The following is an 18,893-nucleotide window of genomic DNA, read 5'->3' as shown; positions in this document are numbered from 1 at the left end:
TCAGGGGGCGGGGCCGGGCGGCTCCTCCAGCCCCAGACCCACGGGCCCGGCGGGAGTCCGCGTTCTGTGGCCCTCTGCCATAGTCCAGAGGAGGGCGGTGGGGATGGAGAGCGTGGGCCGGGGGTGGTGGAATGCCCGGTCCGTCCGTCCGTCCGTCCGTCCGTCTGTCCCTTGGAGAATCACAGCCGCCGGGGTGCAGCCTGCCTAAATGAGCGCTACCTCCCTGAGGGAGTAGCAGGGAGGGGGTGGGAGTCCACATGCAGATCTGCGTTCCAGAAAAGCTCCCCGTGGCCTCTGGGAAGGAAGTCGATTGGAGGGGCTTCAAGGGAAGGAGGGAGGCCACTGAAAAGTCTGGTGAGAACGAGGTGCCTAAATGGATGAAGGACCAGCTGCGGGAGCTGGGATGGCCAGGGATTTCCCAGGAGAACCAGCCCTGGGGAGGAAGGCCTGGAGAGAGAGCAGGCGGTGGCGAGGTCTGGGGAGAAATTGTCTGAAATTAAGTGGAGGACTTCAAACACCAGGGTCTGAGGACGCCCCGGGCTCCTGAGAGAATAGTCTCTTCCTCCTGGAGGGGGCGGGGGGCATGGCAGGGCCACCTGGGAGTGGTCTACGTGTGTGTGTGGAGAGCAGGCCCCACAGCAGGTGTGGAGCAGCTAAAAGCCCTTCTGTGGCATTTGCTCTGGCCCCATCAGGACCACCTGCTCTGTAATCTGTGCGCCCACCGCTGAGCCCTCAGCTCAAGCAAAGGCCATTCTGCGTCTCGACTGGCCGTCCGGGGCCAGAGCACAGAGCCACAGACCCAAGGTCCCCTGGTTTCTGGAATGCAGGGCCATTTCTCTTGGATCTTATTATAGGCACAGTTGTCTGTTATTCTAGGTGTGATAGAGAAAACTGAAAAGGTAGCAGTTTTGGAACAAATTGATTATACAACTCACTTCAGTATTTGCAAATAGGTAAATGGGGAAAAAATTGTCAAAGCGAAAACTTCCTTCAATTAGATTAAATCCAACTACAAATAAATGAGGCATGGGCCTTTGTGCTAGCTAAGGAATAAAGGTCATGGGAGGCCCTGGGATGGAGGCCAGGGGGCGAGGTATTTGGGACAGTGTGTGCCCCCAGGCTGGTGCGACAGGTTGCAAATAAGTTCAGGGAAGTGTGACAGGTGCTGGGAAGACACCTGTGTGTCATGGGCAGCCCTGGTGAGGCAGGTGCCACTGGCGCACCTCGGTGTCAGCTGCAGTGGCGGTGACCAGTTCCAGGCAGGCAAGCTCAGACACACATCTTGGTTTTCCGGTCATAGCCTAATGCCAGGCGTCAAACAGGCGTGCAGAGCACAGTGGAAATACACACGGCGCCACATGCAGTCATGTGTCTTCACAGTGTCACACACATTCTCATTCACCCCGCCACCCATCCAATGTCAGCTGGAAAACAGGATGTAAGGGGCCAGTCTGTCTTTGCATCTCTTGGGGGCTGTGCGTGGCCAGAGTGAAAGGACAGGGTGTGCACGGCTGGGACACAGTTGTGGGGTTCACTGGGAGTTACAGTGTGGAGGCTGCTGAAGGCACAGAGGCTCAGGAGAGTCCAGGAGCTGCCCGGCTCCTGCCCTCTGACACTGGGGACAGTGCCCCTAAGCCAGGCACATCCTCCCCACTCCAGCCCACCCACTCCACCTGGGCACAGGGAAGGTCGCCTGGTGGTTTCATGTGGAACCATGGGACCAGGAAAGGCCCCTCTGCAAACTTCTCATTTATAGCTGGGCAAGGGGAAGCCCAGAGGAGGAAAAGGGAATTCCCCCTTCAGTCCCTCCCACACCATCTTCATCTCCACAGAAGCCAGAATGGGCTCCTGGGCATGTCACTCCTCACAAGAGTGGCTCCCGATGGCCCTCAGGAGGAGCCGGCTCTCTGGCCCTGCAAAGGACATTCTTCCTGGTCCTTTATCTGCATCCTCTCCCTCCTGCTCAACTTGAGATGCCTTTTGGGACAGCTTGTCATTCGCTGGAGCCACTCTATACCTCTGCACATTTGCATGTGCTGTTCCCTCTGCTAGGAATGCCTTCACAGCTCTTTACTCTAGTATGCCTAGCTCCCTGGTCGGCAAACCGTGGCTCGCGAGCCACATGCGGCTCTTTGGCCCCTTGAGTGTGGCTCTTCCACAAAATAGCACATGTGGGCGCGCACATACAGTGCGATTGAAACTTCGTGGCCCATGCGCAGAAGTCGGTATTTTGTGGAAGAGCCACACTCAGGGGGCCAAAGAGCCGCATGTGGCTCATGAGCCGCGGTTTGCTGAGCCGCAGTTTGCCGACCACTGGGATGTCTACTCGTCCTCCCAACCATCAGCTTAGCGCTTTGTCTTGTCCGGGCTGGGTGGCCTTCCTCGGTGCCGCATCTGCTAGGAGCTGGTCTATGCCACAGCGAGGTTGCTGGTTTTTCTACTGTTTCCTCTCCCAGCCTGTGACTCCCTAAGGGCAGGGCTGGTCACGCTCACTAACTAGCCTAGTGCCCACCCGAATGCTGCAGGCCTGTGCCCAGAGCCATCGCTGACAGAAGGGCTGCCTGGTCTCCTGGCCAAGGCTCTCTTCCCATTCGACTAGCCCTGGTGTGTGTGTGTGTGTGTGTGTGTGTGTGTGTGTGATTGAGGAGTTATTTCAAGGGATCCCTGAATCCACTGGACACATGTATTACCTCTGGACAGAATAAATAATATGCCTTACGGCAGTGGTTCTCAACCTTCCTAATGCCGCGACCCTTTAATACAGTTCTTCATGTTGTGGTGACTCCTAATTTCATTGTTACAAATTGAACATAATTAAAGCATAGTGATTAATCACAAAAACAATATGTAGTTATATATGTGTTTTCCGACGGTCTTAGGCGACCCTTGTAAAAGGGTCATTTGACCTCCAAAGGGGTCGCGACCCACAGGTTGAGAACCGCTGCCTTACAACATATACCCCCGTGATGAATAAAACAAATATTCCATGCAAAGCCTGCAGTCTCTCATGATTATGTGTGTTTTCCCTTTACTTGGACCTCAGTTAGGGGCTTACGGTGTAATTGACCATAGCCTTTGGTTCATGGCCCCTTGTCTCCAGTAGCCCACACATGGCCTAATTTTATTTTACTTGTCTTTCCTTTCATGGAAGTTTGTGTGTAGCAATAAGTATAATGACTCTGCCACTCAATCTGAAACTAGATCATTGCCAATCACTAGCCTATTTATCTATCTGTGCACTTTCAATATTGCCTTGATCATTTTGCACTTAGCTTTTTCAGGTTGGTCACATGTGTGTGTCTGAACAATAGATTGTTTGGTTTCACCTGTTTTGGAACTTTATGCATTTTCTCAATCAGTGAACCCTAAAAAGGAGAGTACTGCCCTGGATGAATTGTTCCTGAAGTCCAAGGGCATCCTAACAGCACGGATGGTCCTCTCAGGGGCACAGCTAACGAAGGATAATGCGTCCCCACTCGGCTGCTAGGCAGCACGGCGTGCCGGAAGAATGTGTAATGGCAGGGGGGAATGTTCACCCTACGCTGTAAGAGGCAAAAGCAGGTTACAAAGCTGTGGACGCAGGGTCCGCCCAGTGTTATCAAAACAAAAACAAAACTGAGAAAACGTGAGATTCTAGGGATTGATAAACTGCTGGGCTTGTAAATATTATGAATATTCCTGGGTCGAGGGACAAGGAGCACTTATTGTCTTCTTCCTTGATTTTTAAAAATAGTTTTTTCCAAAGTTGTGGTGTGTGTGTGTGTAATATGTGTGATATCAGTTTAAAAACAGATAAATGATACTACAAATGAGGCAGGAGAGGCCTTGTTTTTGGAAAAATTGGGACCCTCCTCACCAGGAGGGGATGGGGAACCAGTTTTCAGGGCCAAAAGGAAGGTGGGGGATCTGTGCTGAAGGGGAGTGGGGAGCAGGGAGAAGACAGTGGGCCCGCGAATGAACCAGCATCACCTCTAGAGCAGAGAGCTCTGAAGAGGTTAAGGTGGGCCCTCCTGGGTGGGGGGGGGGGCTCTATTTCCTGCCCGATGTGGCCCTTGCTGGGCGTGTCCACAGTCTCTCATTCAACCTGCTCAGTGAGCCTCTGAGGTTAATACAGGCCCGTTTATAACAGATGAGGAAACAGAGGCTCGGAAGGTGTTTTGGGTTGAATTGTGTCCCCCAAAATCCATATATTGAAGTCCTAACCCTCAATGCCTCAGAAGGCGGGCTTATTTGGAGACAGGTCCCTAGGACTAGGATGTCCCTAATCCAAAATGACGCTGTCCTTTTAGGGAGAGGCGGTTAGGACACAGACCCCCAGAGGGAAGATCAAGGGAGGGCACAGGGAGAAGACGGCCGGGCGGCCATCCACAGGCCGGCGAGAGCGGCCCAGAAGGAGCCTACCCTGCTGGCGTCTGATCTGGGACTTCTGCCTCCAGAATCATGAGGAAATGAATCTCTGCCGTTTAAGCCCCTCGGCCTGCGGTGTCTTACTGCAGCCCTAACAAGTGAGCGCAGGTGGGCCAGGGGTGTGGGGTGTGGGGGGAGGAGCTGGTGCCAGACTCCTTCGGACCCTAATGCCTGAGCCCTTGACCCCACACTGAGGAGGGCAGGCAACAGGCTGTCATCCTCCATGCCCGACTCAGGCTGCATTCGGCGCTGGGTCTCCCTGTTGACCAGCACCTTTATCTCCAGGGGCCGAGGGCACCCCAAGTCTCCCTCCTCCCCGACTGCTTCAGTGGATGCAGATCTGAGAAGGCCGGGACCTGGGGGCTGGGCCCTGGGCCTCTCCCAAGCCTGTGGCTGACCCTGACTCCGACCGGCCACCGGAAAGCTCCGAGGGGTCAGAGCTCAGGCACCCGCTGCCATTTCGAAAGTCCCTACAAGGAGGTGACACTTGGAGTCACCGTGACCAGAGAATAGATTTTACACCTTCCGCTGGCCTTGCCTGAGTTTAAAGCAGAGGGGCGGGCCCTCCTCAGGCTCCTGAATGCAGCTCCTGCCACTCCCTTGGGGTGCAGATGCTGGGAGCTGGGAGCTGGAAGCTGGAGGGCGACTCACAGCCAAGCCCTCATCACCAGGGAAGAGTCTGAGCCCCAAGTAGGAAGGGCCGGTCCAAGGACAGAGACAGAGCTGGGCCTGTAAGCTGGAGGCGGCCCCTGTCCAGCACCCACTCAGGGTAGGCTGGCCCGGGAGAGCCTCTTCCTCCCACGGGCCGGGACCCACCCTCATCCTGGGGTCTTCCGTGCGGTGCCCACAGGAGCATGTGTACCTGAGAGGTTGGCGAGCGTGGTGGCAGGGTGGCAGTGCTGCTCCAGCAGTGCCCACAGGCGCTGGTCTCCAGGTGCCTGGCGTGGCCCGGCTGCCTAGGAAATAGGAGGGACCAGGGTCAGAGGTCAGGCCCTAGTGAGCGATTGACAGCACATGTCTGTCCCCTGCCCTGTTCCATCCGTCATTCATCCCTTACCTCTGAGGTACAGAGGGGGAAACTGAGGTGGGACATGCCTGAGGCCAACCAGCAGGATAGCAGCCTGGCCGGGCCTGGAACCCTGTCCTCAGAAGTGGCCGGTGCAGCTTGACCTCTGAGGCAGGAACCTTCTCTGTCCATCCTTCAGCCCCAGAGGTTTTCTCCTCAGGGTGGGATGCACCCCTGTGATGGGGCCAGAGAGCCAGGTGGAGGCCCACTAGCAGTTCACTCACCCAACAAGTACTTGTAGGATGCCTACTGTGTGTCAGGCCCTGGCTTGGGGGCCCAGTGGGTATACTTGGGTAGTCTCAGGACAGATAGGGATCCCCTAGATTTAGAAGGTACAGAGGGGAGTGGGGGAGAGTGGGTGATTTCACGCTGTCACACTGGTAAATAGGCAGTTACAAAATGTGTTAGGTTTAATACATGGGAGAGACACCTAACCAAGGGAGGCTTCCTGGAAGAGGTGGCATTTTGGAGACAACCAGAGGATAAGTAGGGGAAAAGGAAGGACCACTGTGTGAGTCCGAGCACTCACCAGAGAACAGATGAGGTTGTTGCAACAATGGCAGCCCCATTCAAAAGATAAAAACTACCCAGGATCCTATCACCTAGAAAAATCCTAAGAGTGGGTGCTGGGAGGGATAAAGTAGGTGTGTTATCTCTGCTTCAGGGGACCATCTTCTGGTGGGAAGGATGAATGGGTGACCAACTTGTTACAGCATCTATAATTTGCTAAGGAAGAATGGGGTAGTGTCATGAAGGTGTTCATGTTGATGTGGGCTTTGAAGGTTGAGTAGGAGTTTGCCCAACTGATAAGGGCTGTACCAGGAAGGGCATCCTGGGTAGAGAGCACAGCATGTGCAAAGGCTGAGAGGCTGTGAAAATTCAGGACCTGAGACTGACCGAAAGCAATGCACTCTCAAATACTAATCCTTGTCCCCCATTCCTCCCAAGACCACCACTTTTTCTGCTCTGTGGCCAGCACCCCTCCCAACCCTGACGTTCCTGATTCTACAATTCCAGAAGCCACTGCCCCACCAGTGGATAGCCCTTCCCCTTCCCCCTGCCTGTCAGATGTTTGCTCCATGACAGCTGGGTCAATGTTTATCCCGGGATGTCCCCCGGGCCAGGATCCCATAGCCCTCAAACACCACATTCCCTACTTGGGGCTCCGTCTATTTCCTGTGCTGGGGCTGGAGGCCGCATGCTCAGCCTCCCCAGGCTGGCCTGGAACTCCTAACTAATCTGATCCCAACTAGTCAGATGGGAGAGCGCTGTCCCCTGTCCCCCTCCAGGGTCATCTGTACTGATTAGCTCTTGGCTGTCCCAGGGGCAAAGAGCTGTTTCCACTCTCACCCCTGTCCCCAGCCCAGAGCCTGGCACATAGCAGGTGCTCAATAAATGTTGGTTGGCCAACTGGTTGGATGGCGTCAGCCAGGTGGAGCTGTGTCCTCACCCCCAGTTCTGGGAGCGCAGGTTCTGGGCTCTTCCTGCTTGTCAGGGTTCCCTTTTCCTGAATTTTCACTTAGAGGCCAGCGGGTCTTGCTCCCTCTGCCTGGAACTGGAAGCCCTCACCTTAGAGAAGGGCAGGGGAGAGGCCCTGGCAGGGCAAGGACGCAGCGAGCCAGAGCCAAGACACCAGCTGTTCTTCCTCCACCCTGGGCCCTGTCCAGGCTGAACCTGTGCCCCAGGGGCCAGGCAGGCCCCAAATGTGCCACCGCCCTGGAGCCAGGGGGTCTGGCTGAGCCTAATGCTCCCCTCTGGCCTGGCGAAGAAGCTCCGTCTAAATTTAGCCCCTGGTCTAAGCCTGGGAGATTTACGGGACCACAGGTCCTGCAGCCAGATTGCCAGTAACCAGAGGGGAAGGGAGTGAGCCCCTCCTGCTGCCTCCTTCCCTGTCCAAGGTCAGCGCGGACTCCTCTCCCAGGGAGTTTCCCTTCATTCACTCCTTTCCTTGAGCCTGGGCTAGAGGCAGAGGAGGAAGAAATTCAGGCTCTGCTCCCCTCTCCAAGGAGGAGGTGGGGCAAGTGGAGGAGGGAGGAGGGAGGAGGGAGGAGGAGTTGGAGAGGAGAGAATGTGAGGAGAGGAGGGCAGAGAAAGGAGGAAATGGGGGGAGGGGGGAGGAGGGAGGAGGGAGGAGGGAGGAGAAGTTGGAGAGGAGAGAATGGGAGGAGAGGAGGGCAGAGAAAGGGGGAAATGGGGGGAGGGGGGAAGAGGAGAGGAGGCAGCAGCCTGGGCCCAGAGGAGGCAAGGGGCCGCAGTAGGCAGCTTTGGGCTGAGGCTGCCTGCGACAGAGGGTGAGGGATGGGGAGTCATGTGAAGGGAACAGCTCATTATTTTCAGAGCCACTGGGCAGGCTTTCTGGAAGGGGAAACCTTAGCTATTCGGTTCTAATTATCAGGTGCTGGACATTGAGGGCGGTAACCAAAGCCCTCCCACCCCCAGCCTGTTCCTGGAGGTCCCTTTTCCCACAATGCCCACTCTCCCTTCCTGTCCTTATTCAGCCTCCAACTGGCCTGCAGAAACTAGGCCTGCCCTCCTTGTGTGTTCTGTGATCTCCGAAAGCCTGCAGCTCCCTCTCTCCTGGGCCTGTCTCCCCTGACCTGTGCCAAGCCCTGGGCCCTGCACACAGGTGTCGAGGGTGCGGGGAGAGGACAGGGGAAGGAAGGAGGAAATACCTGGACCCAAAACAGGGAGAGGGAGCTGGCCAGCAGGAGGCCCTATAACAGGACTCCAGGTCTGGAATCATCTTGCTTATCGACTCATCTAATGTCCAGTTTGCCAAAAAGTCACCCTTTTCTGAATTGTTTTGTCATCTGAATGCCCCAACAGTAACTCAGCATTGAAATCAAACCACAGTAAAAGGAAAGTTTTGTTAAGTGAAGGGAATCTGCAGTGGGGCTATCTGGTTTGAATTCTGGCCCTGCCACTTGCCTGTCCAGTGACCTTGGGCTCATGATCTGGCCTCAGCTTACTCATCTGTAAAATGGGGATGATGGTGGTCTTATCTCCGGGGGCTGCTGTGAAGTTTACAGGAGATGCTGTATGCCAGTGCTGCTAACAATGCCGAGCACATGGCGAGCCCTGTGTGGCTGCTAAATAGAACCAACACAATCAGCTTATTGGATAATCTATCCTTCGGTGGAAATGACATCTTAAAAAAATCCAAATTTTGAATAAAGCGACATTAGACAAACCAGCAGAGGACTCCTGAGCATGGTTAAAATGAGATAAAGTAGGAAATGACAGCTAAGAGGATACAGAATAGTTCCCTAACTCTGCAAATCTGAGACTTACTAGGAATGCAAAATTAAGTAGGCAGTGCCCTCAGACAAATTGCTTTTTAAGAAACACTTAAACATCAACAAAATAGCAAACACAGAGAGGGAAAATTAGCTGGCCAGGTTAGAAAACACTCAGAAAGTGGCCGAATGTTTGGGAAACCATTAGATGAATTGGCTTCTGGCCCTTGAGGTTCCCGCCTGCAGACCCCGGGAGTGTGTGTGCTGGGCCTGGCCTTGCCTGGTGAGGGCGGGTCGGGCTTCTGACTTCTCTCTTGGCTGAGCCTTGATGGCTCCCACAGAAGCGCTGTCCTGAGCCCCTGGGGAGGGGAAGCATCTGTGTCAAAGGTCAGAGGGGCTGGACTCAGCCAAGAGGGGCTGGTAGACTTCAGAGGCAAGTCACTCGAGAGGGTCAGATCCAGGGTGTAGGAACGCAGCAGCCATGCTCACTGGCCTCCCTGAACCTCCGTTTCCGGCTGGAAAGAACGGGCCCCACCTTCCCGCGTTTTAGTAAAGCCCAGGGCACAGGGCCAGGGGCACCAGGAGCACAGCCGCCTCTTGGAGCAGCTTCCTGAAGGCCTCACTCAGAGGGTCCCCTTCCTTCCCCCCCAGGCGCCAGGGTCAGGTTGGGCTCCTTGGGCCTCCTGCCATGTGGGCTGGGCCAGGGCCCTCCCCACTCCCCACTCAACCACTCGTCTAGCTCCCTGCCCCTGAGATAGAAATCAGAGCCCGCCAGTACCCCACCACTTCCTGCAGCCTCACGCCGCCTCTTCTTAGGGTGCGGGCTTCACGGATGTCCCTGCTGACTGCTTTCCTCCAGGATCACCCCGTGGCCACCTGCCCTCCTGCCCACCTCCCACTGCACCTCCCCAGTCCTCTCGAAGGCTCTCATTCCCCAGTGCACTTCGTTTGTCATTCAAATGACCAGAGTTTGTAATACACACTTTTCTTCCCACCAGTGTCTGCTTCTAGCTCTCACCCTCACAGGGTGAGCCACGCGCTGGGGTTTCTACCCCTGTGCCCGCGGGCCCTCCTGCCGCCTCCCACCCCACCGCCCGCTCCTGTTCTCATGTCACAAAGAGCAGGAATCTCTGCTCATTTGGACGAGGACCCAGAAATAAATCCACCACCACGAAGGCCAGAGGGGGGAAGCGGAGCGGTGGGGCCGGGAGACCAGGGTGCAGTTCCTCTCTAGCTGGTTATATCCCGAGTAACTTGGCACTGACACCCTCAGCTGGTGCCCGCCCATCTCTACCTGAGCAGACCCCCCGGAGGGCAGGGCCGTGCCTTCCGCTTGATCTCTAGCGCCTGGCACAACACCACAGCTGCATTTATGGGGTGCGTACTCCCTGCCCCGCAGGTACTCAGCGTTTTACTAGCAGTATCTCCGGGCTCCCCACGGTAGCCCTGCTCGGTAAGCACCAGCCCCATCCTCAGGAAACTGAGGCTTGGAAAATTCCAGTCACCTGCCCAAGGTCACAAGCTAAGCCACAGAGAAGGGACTTGCATCAGTCTGCGGGCAAAGTGCTTTGCCAGTGGCTGGATGCTCACCCACTAGCTGATATGCCTGTTGAATGAATGACTCCTCTGTGTCCATAAGGGCACAAAGAGGCCCAGGGAATGGTCCCCAGGCTGGTCTGTGCGGGACCAGGATGGGACCAGCCCCCTGACTTCCAGCCGGCTCAGTGCCCCGCAGAGCGTGCCTCCTGGGTCCTCGAGGCCCTCTGAGCCCTGGAAATGGGGTGGCTATTTATGAAAAATGTGGCCGAGGACAGGCCGCCCTCCCTCCCTGAGCCTCTGTGTCCGTATTTGTAAAGTGAGGGGAGGGTTAGAGAGCGACCCCTCCTGCCACCATCATGGGCAGCTGCGGAGCATGCCCTCCCCGCCTCCCAGGACTTCTTAGCTGCTCTCCATCCTCACCCCCTCCGCCTGCAGAAGCTGCCTCCGGCCAGAGGGCACCCACAGGGGAGGGGACAGGATGGATTTGAGGAGGGGCACGTGGGGACACTAGGAGGTCAGCAGGCTGCCCCATCCTCGCTGCTGTTAGTTTCAACTCGGCCCACCCCCCACCCACGCAAGGACCCTCAGCCCCAACGCGCCACCAAGCCCGGAGTCTCCTTCACAGGCCCAGGAACTGAGACCCCCAACGGCCCCGAGTCGGGATGGCACGGAGCTCCAGCTCCCAGCGCCCCCACCCTGAGACACGACTCCTGCTCCCCCACTTACTTTGAGCAGAGGCGGGAGGAGGCAGAGCAGGCAGAGGAGAGGGTGTGGGATGTGGAGGAGGCCCTCGGGCCCCTCGGGACCCCCCATGCCCTGTGATTAGGGACAGGAGCGCACCTCCCAGCTCGGATGTCCCGCCCCGCCTTCCTTTTCTCCAGAGCTAGTGGGACCGCCTTCCCCACCCAGCAAGGAGGAGGCCACCGGGGTGAGGCCCTGGGCTCGAGGTATTCTTCGCGCCCCCCCCAATCCCCACAGAGCAGTGACACCGCCCACAGCCCCCCCTCCAGGTTATTTATAGCGGGTGCTGGGCAGCCGCTTCTCCCCTGGCAGCCAGGGGCCAGACTGAGAAGAGAAGGGGGCCTGGCTGTGGCTTCCCAGCCTGGGCTCATATTCCAATTGTCCGGGAAGCCTTGTCAGGAGCCAGTGCCTGCTGGGACATGGGGAAGTTGAATGTGGATGAAGAATGTCACTGTATCAATGACGACGTCCTGACCTGGCCATGCACTGTGGGTGGGTAAGAGAATGTTCATAGGAAACACACCCAGGGCTACATGTGTACTTAGGGACACCAGGTTTCCAACTGCCTTTTAAATGGCTCAGAAATACAGACACACACATAGATACACACACACACACACACACACACACACAGAGAAAAATGAAACAGACGGTCAACAGGTAACGGGTATCTGGGTATACTTTGCATCATTCTCCCAACTTTCCTGTAAATTGGAAATAAAATGCTAAAAAGCAACGAAAAACTCCAAAACAACAAGGACAGCAAATGCAGCCATGGCAGGACCCACCTGGAGATTCTGAGGGCACAGGTCGGGCGGCCGGGCACTGGTGTGTTTCAGTGGGTTGCCCGTGTGTGTATGTGTGTGTGTGAGTGTGTGTGTGTATGTGTGTGTATGTGTGTGTGTGTGTGGCCGGGCACTGGTGTGTTTCAGTGGGTTGCCCGTGTGTGTATGTGTGTGTGTGAGTGTGTGTGTGTATGTGTGTGTGTGTGTGAGTATGTGTGTGTGTGTGTGTGTATGTGAGTGAACAGGTCCAACCCAGGGCGGGTCGGGCTCAGGAGGTAAGGGCTGTCTGGGAGCCACAGCAGCCTCGGGACCTGTTCTGACCGGTGGGCTGGTGCAGGGTTTAAAGGCTTAGCAGTCGTCAGGCTCTGAGCGAAAGCATCTGAGGAATGTGATTAGTGGGGCCCCAAGCCTTCCCAGGAGGTGCACAAGGTGGGCCCAGCCCTGGAGGACTCAGCCAAGTTCAAGAAACTCTGATAGTGTGTCCACTCTGGTATCCCTGGCCTCAGGTCCTCCTCCTCTCCGCCCCTTCCTTCAGGCAGCCTTCCCTGATTGCTCCCACATCCCCTCCCCTGAATCTCACAGGCCTGGGTCTTGGCCCCTGGCTTTTGCCTGATGTGGATAAGTCTCTGAATGCCCTTTGGAGGGAGATGGTCTCTAACCAGCGTGGGCAGCTCCAGGCTCTACCCCCTCTTTTACCTCTTCCCCCTCCTCCTCTGTTGCAGGCAGCCTCGTCCCAAGGGTGCAGGAGACTCTATAAGAAAAGCAGAGGAAGATTCAACCTCAAGGCCAACCTCCGAGTGTGGGAGTGTGCCAGCAACGGGGAGGGGTATGGAACCCTGAGACCTGGGCATGAGTCGCTGTGATGGGGGTTGAGAGATAGTACAGGCTTGGGGGCAGCTCAGGGCAGGGACAGAGGGGACTGGGGGGTGGTGTGCTGCCGGAGCACCTTGAATGATTTGAACGAGGGAGGAGGGAGGCCTTGACTCAAGGTGGAGCGTCAGGGTGGACGAAGGTAGGAGCTGGGGCATGCAGGCTGGCTCAGCCACTGGCCGGAAGGGAACTCCAGGTGTCGCCAACGCCCAGGTCCTATGTTGTCAGGGAGGCTGGGCCTTCGCCTGCATCTCACTTCTGGGGACTGCTTTTCCTTCTCCCCTGCCAGTCTCTCCCGGGAACACTTCCTCCCAAACCACAGCAGGTGTCTCCTCATCTCAGCCCCAGGAACCTGCCTACGGAGCCTGGAAGGGAAGCCTGGACTTGAACCTTCTAAATGGAACGGGTTAAAGACAAACAACAGCAGCAAACCCCGAGCCCCCTGGGTGTGCCTCGGAGGACTGCGGCTGGTGGAAGAGACCCTGCCCGCAGCTGTGAGCTGGCAGGCTGACAGGAACTGCTATCTAGAACCTTCTGTTCATGGGGCCTCCCCTGGGGCTGATGGGAACCTCTTCGTTTTTGAAAATGCCTTCGTGGCTGTTGTGGCTATGAAAGACGAACTCAGCGAGGTCTAGAAGGCAGGTGGGTGGTTTGCTTCGTAAAGAGGTGGGTCTGCGATGTAGCTTGGTGTCTGTGATGGAGAAGGTGCAAGGGCTTGGGTCTGGGCTGGGGGTGTCCTTGGAGCTCGGAAGACCGCAGGGCAGGCCAGGTCCGAGGGGCATGCTCTCCTCGAAACGTGGTTTGCCTGGCAGTGGGCCACCCACGGTGCAGGTGGCCAGGTTGGGTAAGTGAGAGGGCCTCCCCTTAGTGGCCAGAGTTGATTGGTACCGAGATGACTGGCTGATCTGAAAGGACTCAGAGTCCTCCCCTGGGAGTTTTAACTTGGCATCACAGAGGTGGACTATTTCTCCGTCTTGGAGACGGTGAGAGATGCCACGTGTGGAAGCCACATGGCCGTGCGGTGAGCCGAGCAGAGGGAAGAGCTGAGGGAATGAGCTGCTGCATTCCAGCGAGGAGCAGGGGAGATGGGGAGAAAGCACCACGGGCCTCCCAGGCTTTGGGGACGCCCACGTGCCTCTGCCCAGCCAGCGGGAAGTGTGTCTCTGGCGCTCACTCCCCTAGGATTTCTGACCCAGTGCGAAGGGACCAGGAAATGAACAGAGTAGAATTTGGAATAAAAAGTGACCAAGGACATGGAAAGGTGACCAGGGGCCTGTCCCCATGTCTGGGAACCAGGACGATTGAGGAGAGTCCAGACTTTCTGTACATCTAATGGCTGGGCAGCCGGGTCATTGTAGGTAAAAAGGAAAGGGTAGTTTTGGAGGACTGCCCCCCACCCATGAAACTTTAATACCACAGTACACTGTGGGGTTCGTAGGGACACTGGGTTCCCTGTGTCTCTGAGCAAGGAGGGATGGGGCTGGTTGTTTCTGGAAGGCTTGCTCGAACAGCAAGGTGGTCATGGTTTGGAGACACAAGTCTGGAGTTAAGGAGAGAGCAGAGTGGGCCGGTACAGCAGCCCAGGCAAGAGATGAGGGGGTACCTCAGTCCAGAGTGGGGTCCGCCTGTCCTGCAGGGCCACCACACTGGCCTGTCTCTCATCTGGGGCTGAGACTGCTGGTACCAGGGCTGTAACAGATGGGGTTGCCTGGGTCCACCCCCCCGCCCCCGAGCTTATGGCCAGGTGACATCTTGTCCCACAGGTGTGTGAGGCCATCTCCTTATTTTAGCTGTGGTCACCCTGATTTAGTCTCGGGCTACAGCGTGTGCCTTAGTGATGCCATTGCAGACCACGGTTTTAGAGCATCATTGCAAGGACAGCCATTGACTGTGCTCATTGTGTATTTTTGTTTGCTGCGGCTTCTGTGGGATGTTGCTTTGATCTCTCCCTCTCTTGTTTTCTCCTGCAAAATCCGGGACCAGGGCAGCCAGGTCCAAGTAGGAGTTATGATCACCTCTCGTCACTCGTCTCTGAAGAAAACCAGTCATCGTGTCTGATTGATGGGGATGAAGTCAGCTCTGGAGGAGGTTTTACCTGCTTGTGAAGTTTGTGTTGGGGAACAGCTGTGGGACTTGTCTTTTCTGGGTTAGTTCGGGCTCCAAGGGGCCCTGGGGCCTGGCTCCGGGTTTTCATGTCTGTGGTTTCACAGCTGTCCTCCTGTCCCTTGTGCGGCCACCGTGGGCTGGGCTGGCAGGAGTCAGCCTCTGCTCCTCCCCGGGGAAGGAGTCCCCTCTGTGGGCCTCCCGCTGCTCCGTGCCCGTGGCCCCTGTGATGCACGTCTCACTCCCTTCACCTTTCCCCCAGTTCCTGTCACTGCAAAGTGAGGTCACAGCACCTCCCGTGCAGGAACAGGGTAGGGATCAAGTGAGGACAGGTGTCATCAACCACTTCCCAGAAATGCTGTTTTGTGTCTTCGAGTTCAAAGTCAACAAACATTGAGGACCCACTATGTGCAAGGCCCCGCACAAGGCATGACCATGGGTGCCTAGAACAGAGTAAGTCACTGCACAGCTCATGGTCTCAGTTCCAGCTGGAGTCGTAGAGGCTGAAGCTGTACGAACAGCAAGGCCTTTGGGTTAATTCAGGGGCCCCTGGCTCGCCAGCACATTCAAGCCCCCCAGTCATGGAGGGCGAGGATTACTAGGGCACCTGCTTTCGGGTCAGATCAGGACAAAGTGCAGGAATCAACCGGCCAGGCTCCTGCAGAGTCTCCGGGTTTGGGAGAGAAGCACCAGCAGGAGGCTGTGCTCTGTGGTCACCCGTTCACAGAGCAGTTCTCAGCAGCCTCGCGCCTGTGGGTCAGCTGGTGCTCGGTCCTTCCCTGGTCCCTCCTGTGGGCCCAGCCCTGTGTCCGCTCACGCCGGGGAGGACAGGAAGAGGTGGCCCAGGCTGGTCCTGGCTCCATTCTCTGGGGGGATGACTCCCCCAAAGTGAGGGAACACCCAGGCTGGGGGTGACGAGGAGGATGGACGGCTATGGGGGCTGGAACCGTCTGTGAGGAAGAGATCGAACCCAAGGATGGAGACAACTGGATGCTGGAATGAAGGAGGGAAAGAGTCATTCTTATTGCCTTGTGTTAGGAAGGTCATCGCTGCTCTTAGAGGAAACATGTGTGTTGGGGACGTGAAAATCTCACACCCAACCCTTAACCTCTGACCTCCACACAGGGGGCTGTGAGAGAATCTGGTTCTGTGATAACAGCAGCTCGTGTGTATAAAGCCTCATACTCGGCAGGATTCCAATCCCTTTCAGGCACCGTGTGGACTTACATAATCCGCACAGACCTCACTGCTCTCCGTGTTTGAGGGCTGAAGAAACCAAAGCTCAGGGAGGTTAGGGCATGGGCCCAAGGTCACAGAGCCAATAACCAGCAACCCAGGAGTCGAACCCAAGCAGTGTGAGTCTGAAGCATTGTGCTGGGGTGTCTGGCTGCAGGTCCTTACAAATACCCTCTTGTTCCCCAGGATTTGCTGTGAAACGAGACTATTAGCTCTACCCCCGCTCAACCCTGCCACGGAATTTCAGGGCCCCCCTGGGCACCAACCATCCAGCCCTTTGGCCGTTCTTACTGGGAGGCTATTTGTGAAGGGAGAGTTGGACTTTCACACAAAAGCTTTTCATTTCCTTTAAGAAAGACAGTGCTCTCAGACTGAGCCCTGGAGCCATTGATTCGGATAATTGGAGGTAGGAGGTATGTGTCTGTGCGGAGAAGTGCATGGGCCGCACAGGCTGCTAATGCTCCCTTTGGCAGGTGTATAGAATACTGACAAAGGAAATTCAAATGGTGCTGCACTTATTCGCTGGGCTGCGTGGGAAAAGGGAGACTGGTTTTGGAACAGAGCATAAATACCATCACAGGTGGCCTCAAATACTGATTCTGTGCAGGGTCCTCTATACTATAGGGTGCACGTAGTAGGGGCGCAGGTCGAAGCGGAACTGCCTGTCGGCATTGCATCTGCTGCATTCTAGCGGCGTGACCCTGGGAACATGCCAGTGACTTCGGCTCTCTGGGTCACAATTCCTTTTGCATAGTGTTTTTCGTGAGGTTGTTTACACAAATGTCATACCATACAGAGGCTCATTCACTTAACAGTATGTTTTAGCAACCTCTCAATGTCAGCACGTTTGTGCTATGTGTCATTTATGTATGTAGTCTATGTGTGTCACCTGTGCTGTGGCCAAAATGTGGCATAAAACACCACGGCTGGTGGCGGCCGTGTGACACGCTGCTTTTGTTAGCGGAGACGCGCACACTTCCAGCCGCAGTTACTGACAGGGCCTGTGTGTGCAGCGTGGGCAAGCCTTTCCCTGGTGCAGACTCAGCAGGGGGCTTGCCGAACTGGAGGAAACGGACCTTTTGTATTTTAATGGGGCTGCTAACCCCCCTGCCCTCCGGCCCCTGGGACCCAGTATGTCCTTCCTCCGTCCGTCGGCAGCAGTTCTGGTAGATCTTCACTTGGCCAATCTGGTGAATCACAGCCTGGCTTTCATTTGCGAGTCCCCGATTGCTCATGAGGCTGAGCGTATTTCCATAGACACCATGGAAGGAGGAGAGTGACGGCTCTGGGAAGACCAATCCTGGGCTGGTCCAGGAGCGATGCCCCTGGGACCCGGGTGGGTGGTGCAGGATGAGGAGGGCGTCCGACACGGAGAACAGTAGCGTCACCCAGCCAACCAGACGCAGGCCTGAACCTAAGGCCTCCTCAGCACCTGGGGTCCCTCTAACTGAATGTCCCTCACTCCCAGAACTGTCATTATCTGAACCTGGGAGATTGAGTGGCAAGGATTATAACCTTTTGGCTGCAATGTGTTGCGTAACAAATTACCCCAAATGTAACGTTAAAACAACAGCAGTCCCTGACTTCCTCATGTTCTGTGATTTGGGGAAGGCTTAATGGTGCAGTCATGAATTGTCTGATGAAGCTGGAGCACTCAAGAAGGCTTCTTCATTCACAGGCCTGGAGCCTGGGCTGGGCTGGCTGAACCAGCTGGGGCCTGTGTGTGTGTGTGTGTGGTGGGGGTGGGGGGCAGATATCTCTCTGGGGCCCCTCCAAACAGCATGGCTCAGCCCTGCCCAGGGGCCCCTGTGGGCATGTGGCTGACCACGTAGGCAGAGTTGGGACCAGGAGCAACTAGAGGTTGCCTCTAACCAAAGTAGGGGTCCCACCAATTGGGAAAAGAATGGTGGGTTTGTGGAGAAGGAAGAGATATTGCCCCGACCTCACAGCCCAACTCATTGTCCCGCTCTCCCCTTCAAAGCCCTGCTCACATTTGGGCTCCTTGGAGAAGGCCGATGAGACAGCCAGAGGTAAGGAAGCATTGCACACACACAGTCGTGGGCTGAATGCTTGTGTCCCGCCGACCCCCCAATTAATACGTCCAAGTCCTCACCCCCCTGTGGTGGAGTTAGGAGATGGCCTTTGGGAGGAGCTTAGACTTGGATGAGGCTGTGAGGAGGAGGCCCTCCTCATGGGGCTTTTGTCCTGTGTATCTGCTCCTATCACACCCAGCACTGTGGTCCTTAATGCGATGCACACAGACTCCACAGAGCGCCCAGAGAGCCCCGGGAAAGGTTCCGCTGTTTATTTCCACTTGGAATCTTCAGCGATTCTCAGAGCTTTTGCTTGGAAAGGCTTTCGTGGAGCAGCTTGGAGCCCACACCATGGCCACTCAGCAAACGTCAGCTGGGAAAGGCCACATGCTTTCCACGAAAGCTCCTCATCTCCAGGCTCAGCCTCCAGGAGACAGGGCCTGGCCAGGCAAGCCATGGGCAGACGCCCTGGCCACGTCACTGGGGCGCTCCCTTTCCCCCAGCCAGGCCCAGGGTCGGCGGTGGCTCCCAACTGCCCAGAGACTAAGTCAAAACTCCTCCTCTGCTCCTTCAGGGGGGTCAGCTTGCAGGGGGGTGTTCCTCTTGGCAGGGGGCGCAGCCTGTGCAGAAGCGTGGCGGTGTGACCTGGCGTGGCCGACTGTGCTTACTGAGCGAGGATGGGGAGCAAGTCTTCCCAAGTCATCCGGGACTTCCTGTATCTCCTGCCCTGACCACGGAACTCCAGGAGCACCCCCTGCACCTGAAGAACGAAAATGCCCCCTTGGAGGGGCAGGGCCCTTCTGAGGTGAGGACCACTGGTGGGGAATGTAACCAGCAGGCCAAGGCCAGGTGGGGCTGGATGCATGGAGGAGTTGCG

General features: G+C 56.4%; 1 protein-coding gene across 1 annotated transcript in view; it reads right to left on the bottom strand.

The window, feature by feature from the left end:
* CRHR2 (corticotropin releasing hormone receptor 2) overlaps nt 1–11,093 on the bottom strand; it is a 28,875-nt gene extending 17,782 nt beyond the window's left edge. Inside the window, exons 1-2 of the mRNA XM_006774933.2 lie at nt 10,975–11,093; nt 5,270–5,363 (exon numbers count right to left, since the gene is read on the bottom strand). Coding sequence (XP_006774996.1) covers nt 5,270–5,363; nt 10,975–11,061 — 181 coding nt within the window. The 5' untranslated portion in view covers nt 11,062–11,093. The remainder of the gene's footprint in view (nt 1–5,269; nt 5,364–10,974) is intronic.
* Nucleotides 11,094–18,893: the final 7,800 nt, after the last annotated feature.

The sequence above is a fragment of the Myotis davidii genome, unplaced genomic scaffold (genome assembly GCF_000327345.1).
Source record: "Myotis davidii unplaced genomic scaffold, ASM32734v1 scaffold125, whole genome shotgun sequence".
Lineage (NCBI taxonomy): Eukaryota > Metazoa > Chordata > Mammalia > Chiroptera > Vespertilionidae > Myotis > Myotis davidii.
The sequence above is the reverse complement of the archived record's forward strand: the minus strand, read 5'-3'. Positions and strand labels throughout refer to the sequence as shown.